At 53.1% G+C, this 8,706-nt stretch overlaps 4 protein-coding genes across 4 annotated transcripts; 1 reads left to right on the plus strand and 3 right to left on the minus strand.

Annotated features, from left to right (window-relative positions):
* Nucleotides 1–57: 57 nt before the first annotated feature.
* COCVIDRAFT_23307 (hypothetical protein) lies at nt 58–2,506 on the minus strand (the record flags this gene model as incomplete). The annotated part of the gene is made up of 3 exons (XM_014704942.1): nt 58–307; nt 400–2,396; nt 2,471–2,506. The coding sequence occupies 3 exons, from the start codon at nt 2,504–2,506 to the stop codon at nt 58–60; spliced, it is 2,283 nt and encodes a 760-aa protein (XP_014560428.1).
* A 1,104-nt stretch (nt 2,507–3,610) lies between these two features.
* COCVIDRAFT_34397 (hypothetical protein) lies at nt 3,611–3,844 on the minus strand (the record flags this gene model as incomplete). The annotated part of the gene is made up of 1 exon (XM_014704979.1): nt 3,611–3,844. The coding sequence occupies one exon, from the start codon at nt 3,842–3,844 to the stop codon at nt 3,611–3,613; it is 234 nt and encodes a 77-aa protein (XP_014560465.1).
* A 1,527-nt stretch (nt 3,845–5,371) lies between these two features.
* COCVIDRAFT_89312 (hypothetical protein) lies at nt 5,372–5,626 on the minus strand (the record flags this gene model as incomplete). Its single annotated transcript, XM_014704980.1, has 1 exon — nt 5,372–5,626. One exon carries the CDS (start codon nt 5,624–5,626, stop codon nt 5,372–5,374), a length of 255 nt encoding a protein of 84 aa, XP_014560466.1.
* A 1,369-nt stretch (nt 5,627–6,995) lies between these two features.
* Nucleotides 6,996–7,766, plus strand: COCVIDRAFT_89033 (hypothetical protein; the record flags this gene model as incomplete). The annotated part of the gene is made up of 1 exon (XM_014704981.1): nt 6,996–7,766. One exon carries the CDS (start codon nt 6,996–6,998, stop codon nt 7,764–7,766), a length of 771 nt encoding a protein of 256 aa, XP_014560467.1.
* Nucleotides 7,767–8,706: the final 940 nt, after the last annotated feature.

Genomic DNA, 8,706 nt, shown 5'->3' on the forward strand with positions numbered 1-8,706 from the left:
CATAAAACACCCAAACTCGGCTCAGCCGAAAGAGAAAGAAAAAAAACGCATCAATATCTATGCATCCTCCATTTCCTCATCTTCTTCTTCCTCCTTCTCGATACCCTCGGTATCATCGTCATCCTGCGCAGCGAGGAGGTCCTGTTCTTCACAGGATCGCTCAACTTCATCAGCGATAAACTGCTCGTACTCTTCTAGCGATTTTTGCACGTGCAGCTTGAAGCGCACAATGTCGTCGAGCATGCGCTCGATTTCTGTGTGAAGTTCCTCACGGAGGGCGTTGGCGCGGAGTTGGAGTTGTTCGTATCTAAGTCACACTTGTTAGTTTTGTCCTGGTTTAATGGGATAGAGGATGGTTTGGGGGGGGGGGGGAGAAGGGTGGATGGGGAAAGAACATACTCGATATTAACGGCCATTTCGCGCTGAACCATTAACTGAACTGATTCACCAAGTCCGCTACGCATACGGCCTAATTCCTTCTCCATGCGCTCAATCTGAGCGTCGGACTGGCTCTTTTGCGTGTTGGTGATTTCACGTAGCTTCTCTAGCTCTTCTTCTGCTTGCGCGACACGGTGGCCTAGGGCTTCGACTTCGGCTTGCTTGTCGTCCATAGCTTCTTTGATCTTGTCCAGGAGGTCGTGGTTGTTCATGTCGGCTTCAAGCGCTTGGTTGCGGCGCTCGGCGATTTCCTTGCGGAGAGAGAGGATGTTGGCTTTTACGGTGCCGCGGAGATCGAGGTTCAGGAGGTGGGCGGGGGAGTATCCTGTCCCGGAGTCGTGAAGGAGACGGTCGGAGGCGTCTTGTGATGAGCCGCCCATTTGGGAGCCGGAAAAGTTGGGTGCGTCCGTTATGGTAAGGACGAGTTCGTAATCTTGGCCCTTTGCGTTGACGGCTGTTGAGGGGATGACGCCGATTTGATAGCCAAGGTTGTTATAGCGCTCAATAGTCTGTTCAAGCTCGTCGAGCTTTCGTGAGGCAGCAATCTCCTTTTCAGCAACACGCTTCTTGGACTCTTCGAGGCGTGCTGATGTCGCCTGAAGAGAAGAGTCAAGGCGGTCCCGTTCGTTGGCCATGCGGTCAATGTCCGCGATGGTCATGCCTCGGCCGTCAATGATGGCTTGAAGCTCTTGCTGCTCCTTCTCTGATGCCTCCAGCTCAGCCTCAATCTCTTCAATCGACTTCTCCAAGAAAGAGCATCGATCAGTGTACTTCTTGACCTTGGATTCCATTGAGTTGTTGTAGTTTTCAAACTTGACACGGTCCTCCTCCAAAATTCGGATTTGCTCCTCGAGCTTCTGTATCCGTGGACCAGACTTTCCTAGCTCCTCTATTTGATCCTGCAAGTACTTGTGCTCGGCCTCTAGAAGGTTGACTTGTTCGAGGTGCTGAGCGTTTGCCGCATCAAACTTGGCGGCCATTGTCCTAATGTGAGGCTCCATGTGCTTCTTTTGTGCCTCTTCGTCATCATCATCGTCATCCGCTGATAACCAGGTGCTGTAAGCATCTGACAGGAAGTCGAAGATGATACGGTCTCCAGAAACATCGAAACCTGCCTCGAAGCACGCATCATCGTATGTACCAGCCTCGTATGCCTGCATAAGGCGTGCGAGTTGCATCATCCAATGAAGCAGTCCCAGAAACGTGTACCAGTTGTTACCGCCAACAGCTGCAATTTGTGACTTCATAATGGACTTTTCAAATGGGTACCGCATTTGCTTGAGCAACACAGGCACTTCTTGATCGATCGACTTCTGGAAGCGGTAGCTTGGGTCGATGCGGTTGTACAGCCATTGGAACATGCAGTTAAAGTCCTTCTGGGTCGGCGAAGTCATGGCTTTGTTTGAGAGCACATGTTTGGACTCCATCTCGAAGTTGTTGTGTGTCAGGTACTCCATCAGTTCCTGTGCCATATGCGAGCGCGTGCTTGGATCCTTGAGTCGTCGTGGATCCGCAGGAGGAACCGACGGCAAAGGTGCCGTCTGGAAGAAGGATTGCTTGATGCCTGATTGACCAGGTGCATGTGATGTCCGCGATTTGAATACACTGCTTCTCCGTTGTGCGCTTTGTTCAAAGGTAGGGCCTGAGGAGGATGCTGGTGTTTGGAAGATGGAAGCGCCTGGTGCGAAACTCTTGCGCGCGCTGCTTGCTGCGAAATTACTAGTCGAGTTGCGGTGTACTGACTGGAAGCCTTCGGCGAGATTTGTACCGGAAGAGGAGCGTTGAAAGAGTTGTTGACTGGGTCGACCAGGCGCGAGGGACATTCTACTCCCGCTCTGCGATCGCGCATGGTTCGGAGGGAACTGATTAGGTTGCATATTATGTACGGAGCTCTGGCGCTTCATGGCGGAAGCTGGCATAGGAATGGCGGATACGTTGTTGTTGACGGGGCCCAAAGTCTGCGTGTCGTGTTAGAGACGTCGAGGACGGAAGAAGGAAGATGCGACAAGAGGGGGCCACATCATAAACTTACCTGGCGGCGCACCGAGAACATACCCGGATCGGCCATGATTAGTATGAAAATTCAATTGTTTTGCGACTACCAATCTCTTGACAACTCAGTAGGCGAATACTGTGGTATACAGGTGCGATAGGGCTGGTGTTGATACACACACATGCAATGTTTGTTGTGATCAAGGGTTTCACGCTAACCATGCGTAGCAACGCGCGACGCCCGCGCCACGTGGGGTATTTTCCATTGTTTACATTGCATCTCCTATGTTGACTTGGAGGACACGGCTACGTCATTTGCTGCACATCCTTTGTTGACCAGTGCTTGCATGTCGCTTTGAACAAGATGTTCCAAACATGCTGTTATTCAATTTACCAGGTTCGGCGCGTATCTGCTCGCCATTGCAACCCAAACAGCGTCAACACAGATGTCATCAACCCAAACACCAGCCACTAACGACTCATAGTGGGACAAGTTGATCTGCTGGAAGCCCAGTTGGGCATATTTTGCAGAATCATCGTGGCCATACCGAGAGCACGCACAATGTGGGTTCAAGCACTGGGTTGAACCCCTTCAGGGGGGTTGGTAATGGGCTCCTCCACATATGTTTATCGGCACGTTCCGCAGGGTACAAACCAGTTTGAAGTGTCGCGGCCCAACGAGCGGTAAACAGCGTGATTATCACTACTAGTTGCAAGATTCGTGACAGGCATTTCCCTGAGGTGTAGGTTGGGATGATGATAGATTTTAGCGTCAGGCACATCCCGGGCTCCTGTCATGTTCAGGAGTCTCGCCAAACTTGACTTCTCAACAGCCTCACTCTTGAATACGTCTAAGCGACTTGATTTGTATTTCTTCACTAGTCGGCAACCTGGTCAAGAAGAAGAGAATTAGTTTCGGGCCACCCTTGATTGTCATGATCGTCAATGCCTGAATCAACCCCCTGGTTTTCTATTATGCCGAATTGCAGGCATAATCCAGAGAGATTACGGGCGTGAAACGGTCGAAGGGAAACTGAATTGTCCTGGGGGCCCAAGCAAGATGATGTGTCGAAACAAGGCAGTAAGGGCTTCCAAACACGAGCCATGAACCGCTCGGAAACGGATTATTAGCGTTCCTGATTTTGCGATTCTGGGGTAGGGATGAGTCTAGTGTGCGCGACTACCAGTCGATCTTTGAGACAGTATCCTCTTTCCAAGCATAGTCAGATGATATACTGCTTTCCTGGTAGAGTGCCTTGTGATTGCTCTTGTGACGAATCTTGGGGTTTCGTCTTCTTTGTCTCATTCGGTTACCCCGAGACTTTTCTTGTCGGTACAACTGTAGATCAATAAAAGCAAGTTGCCAGGCCCTGGGCATGAGGTCTAGAACTGGATTGCTTTTCGTCGCTTCCATGACATCGTTGACAGGAATGACAGATCCCACAAGTTTGGGTCGATCGCGATTGAGTGCTTATCATGTCGTAGTCTAGACCCTCCATAGCAAATACGTCAAAGGCGTACGCAATACAAGGACTCTGCGCACAACCAGCAAATGGCATGGCAGTTGAGGTCCCAATACCGTATTTTTCTTCACCTTGAATAAGCATTGGCAATGCATTTGAAAGCGCTTGCGCGGTGTGACGACATGCCGCTGCGAGTGTTTGCGTTGTGGGGTTTGTTAAGCTTCAGACTGCACGAGTTTCTCGTACGATTCCCCTATGGTATGATACAGGTGATTAGCGTTGAACAGAGAATTCATGTGTCAATGTTGGGAGCCAATGGTGAGACGATTGGTGCTTAGTGATGCATGGAGATTGTCGGCTGGTCGCTCAGAAATCAACAGGGGTTAAGCACGACGTGGTGAAGAATCGCGTAGGATAGGAATGTCAGCAATATGCATAGAAGGAATAATGGGTAATCCATGAAGGAAGAAGGCATCGAAGCATGCAGTGTGACGCAGTCGAAAGGTACGGTGCATGGTTGTGGGTGGGCTAGTCAGTGGTGGTGGAAGCAGTGGGCCTTCGAGAAGATTACTGGAAGCGGAAGCATGGAAGCGTGGCTTGCCGTTTCCCAGCCACCGGCTATACGAAGGCTGTGATCTGAGCGCCTGCCAAAAACAGTAGTGTGATTGAGAAGATTGACGCGGAAAAGGCGTATGTCAATACGTCGCATGCGGAGGGGGCTGAGCAGGACGTATACGCGAATGTCCTCGGTTCCGCTGAAGGATGAGTAGGCGTGCCGTGTAAGTATGTAGGCAGTCGCGAAAATAGATGCTTTAAAGTAATATATTGATGCGGTATTGGAGTCGTCGTCGAGCTGTGGTGGCTTAGTCGCGCGGGGCTGGGCTCCATGCCGCATCTGGCAACCGGTCGACTCATCCTGTGTCGACCTGACACGGCGTGGTATGGCAGCGCAGCGTTGCGTTGCTACGGTGCCGCAGTGTGCATACTTAGTGCAGACAGCCATCGACTCGGCAATCGCATAGTTTTGTCTAGGGTAGGACGAACACAGCGGTGAAGTGGATAGCGGATACGTGTCGTGGGCGTAGGCAGCACTGATGCGCTGCGTCGGAAAAGGTATGGGTAGCGACATGCGGAGGGGCCCATGGGTTGTTGGGCTTGGCTCGTTTAGGATCGTTCGTCCATGAAGTGGTGCGCCAGTGCAGTGGAAAGGGCGGAGCGGGGACAAGGTGTTGAAAGCGCACGGCCACCGAGTCCCTGGTCGGTCCCTGGATCTGACTCTGGCTCTGGCTCTGGCACGACACGGTGTAGTAGTGTAGCAGCCTCTTGTTACGAGTCGATGCCCAGCCGGCGGCGAGGACGGAGTCGCAGTCTCCTGTCGCAGTGCGCCCGACGTGTGGAGAGGGCAAGTGACGTGGGATGGAAGCACGCAATTTCAAGATTTGCAATCGAGTATGAGGAACAGTAATGTGTTTGGGAGTCTAGCGGTTCATGTTCATGCAAGGCTTGCTAATTAGCGGCTTTGTCAGATGGCATTTTTCAGCACACATGACAAAGCCGACGTCTCCACCAATCCCGCGCGCCCTACAGCGAGACGCGGGCAGCAGTGTTTGTAATCGGGGTTTTAGATGTGCCATTGAGGATGATTGTGCGATGAGCCTGGACCGTGTCGTAATGAGACTGTCAGAGGCGGGGATGCGTGTAAAAGAGTGCAAGTGAGTGGCCGATGAGTGCATGTGACGTGCATCGTGGCTTCTGGTAGCTACTGAGCGTGAGCACTGTATGGGCATGCGTATAGAGTACGGACGAAAGTTGAATGGGTAACCGGAACCCCGAGTACCTAGGCAGCTAGGCACTGAGGTTACCAAGGTTCTCTGCCTCTGTCGTACTCGTCGGCCGAGCAGTGCTTTTCCGCACCAACCGTGCCGGATAGGCGAGCCAAGGGCAGCCAGTCGCCGGTGTGGCTGGCCCGCCGAGATTGGCTGAGATGAACGTGTACACTACATGGTGGAGGCAGTACGAGAAACTTTAGGATAGCAGTCGGCAGCGTGAGAGTAATACCAGGACCGGCGCCGGTAGTAGACTCGGGCCCGAGCAGCCTTGCAACGCCCAACCGTCTACTAGCAGTCGAATGAAGGGTGTAAGAGGCCCCGCAAGCAAGACAGTGATGGGGGCCGCGTCGCGACAGCCACAGATGAAGGGCTGACCGCTCAGCCTGTGGAGAGGCCCGTGGCTTAGCCTTACGACAGCGCATCCTGGAACCACAGCCAGCAGGCAGCCTGGCAGGGCTCCATCTCGCCCAAGGCATCCTCTAGCCGGACAGCGCACAAGGAGCCCGCCCCCTCCCCCAAACAATGGCAGCAGGGTCTGCCCAAGGTGCGCAGTGCGAGGCGAACGCGAAAACGCCAAAAGCAAAAAGAAAAAGCTGGCAGGCAGACAGATGACAGGCAGCCAAACAGGGCGGACGAATAGATGATGCAATGGATGCCTCGAGTGGTGGTGAGTAAACGCCGACGGAGTAAAGAAACCTTGGACGACGGCGTTTAGCCAGGTCCATGTCCATCCATGTCCATGTCGACGACGACGTGCATCGACTACGAATACGCACTGCTCGGGCTCCGCGTAGTGACGGGCGAAAGTCTTTACGTCCGACGGAGACGGGCAGGGTATCGTAAGCCACGCTAAGACCCCTGTCGCGCAGTGTGAATCATCCTCTGCTAGCTCACCGCATCCGTCCTTGCGCTGAGCACTGCTCGGCCAAGAGCGGTGGAAACACGCCAATAGTCCCCGCCCGCCCGTTATCCATCATGCTCGTCCTCCATGCGTCAGGGAAACATAAGAAACACGCCCGCCCGCCCTCTGCTGCTTTTGGCCCTCCACTACCAGCTCCACCAAACCACAGTATCATATAGTCTTGACATCACCTCGAGTAACCATCTACATCGATATCGACACACTGCATCCATATCCCAGCCTCGCATCACCTTCCCCCAACACGGCTACTGCACAACGGGTTCGTCATACCCTGGCCACTATCCAGTCACAACCAAACTGACTCACATTTTTTAGCTCTTCTTATACTTTGTGCCTACAACTTAACCAGCCATGCCTTCCTCATCTCACCTCCGCATCCAAACCTCCTTTGAGCCTTTCACGGCCGAGACCACCCGCTCCCACTTCGTCGCCGCACCACCAGCCAAGAAGCAAAAGATGTCTCTCACCCAGACCTACTACATTGCTGCCTCTGCCCGCTCCAAGCTCGGCAAGGAGGCATGCAGGGCCGACCACAACCTCCGCCTGCTCGTCGGACACGCAAACCTCCTCGACAGCCTCATGATCGAACTCCAAGACGCCGAACGCCAGCAAGAGCAGTGGTTCAACCAGACCATGGCCAAGGCCTCCAAGGCTGAGGAGCCCCGACACATCCAGTGGGCCGACAGCATTGCCGAGGAGCTTGACGACGACGAAGACGACGACTCCTCCGTTTCCGACTCCGACTCCGACAATGACGACGACTTTGACATGATCCCCATGCCCCGTCGCATCGCATCCGCACCAGTACAAATCAGCACAATGGAGGTGGACGAGGACGACTCGGAGGACGAGGACGACTTCTACGATGACATGGAGGACCACTCTGAACTTGCCCTCACCCGTGTACCCTCGCAATCGCAATCACCACCCGAGCTCACATTCGAAGAGGAGTCGGACGACGAGTCACCACCAACATCGCCACCACAATCAACCCTCAACTTCTCAGACAAGGAGGGCATGCTCACAACAACCTTCTACGACACCAAGCCAAAGCCACAATACCTGGAACACGACCAGCCACTGTTCATGGACACCAGCTCTCCGCTCATCTCAAGTTATTAGGCCAGCACATGGACATGTTCCGACCTCATGATTTCCGATCCAGCATTTTTTAGCGAGCGAGTCATTTTTACAGCATAGCGTGGCATTGTGTTTGGCATGATATCCTTTGTTTTTTTATTGGCATGTCTTTGTTTGTTTATTTGTGGGTATATTGGCATGGACCGCAGGGCGGTGAGAAGTGTCAACAAGGACATCAGGAAGCTACTACTCTACTCTGGAGCATTTGGTACAATGGGAGGAGGGACATTTTGGGACATTTTGGTACCGGCGGTTTGACATCTCCCAAGCAGATTGGTCGAGATTCCCGCCCTTAGCTAGAACATGAATCAAAGATCACTCGTCGTACTACTCTAAAAAATGATCTGCACACATGCATCAGGTGACGGGTCTGCTATCTCTGCGCCATGCACGCTAATCACACCACCTCATTCATACGCTTTGTTTGACATGCGAGGCTAGAAAAACTGTCGCACTGGGGCCAGCGGTGCAAAGTTTTGAGTTGACCGACTTTTGGCCAGTGCGGCAGACCCTGGCCCCTTGTGTCTGCGCATAGTCCCGTAGGCGGTGGATGAATGTGGATACACGCCTCTGCCTCGTACATATGGCTGAAATGCCACTGTTCTTGCCTCGTAACGCCTGCCTAATAGAAAAAAAAGCCTTTTCCGGTGAGAGTGCGCGCAACCCCAGGCAGCAATAATGTTTGTGGGCACAAGTAGAAGATTACCCACACCCACACCCACACTCGTGTCCTCGCATATTTTACAATACATTGACTCACTGCAAGCGGACCCGCGTGTCTGCATTCAATGGCCAGGTGACGCGGAACATCTGCCTCGAGCGAATATACTAGCATATCCAATAGCGCACGCCGCCGTTCGTCGGATTAATTCGGCCAGGTCCCTCCCCCCCAGGCATGGTTCTTTCGCGAGGCATACGGGCG

The sequence above is a fragment of the Bipolaris victoriae genome, assembly GCF_000527765.1.
Source record: "Bipolaris victoriae FI3 unplaced genomic scaffold scaffold_11, whole genome shotgun sequence".
NCBI lineage: Eukaryota > Fungi > Ascomycota > Dothideomycetes > Pleosporales > Pleosporaceae > Bipolaris > Bipolaris victoriae.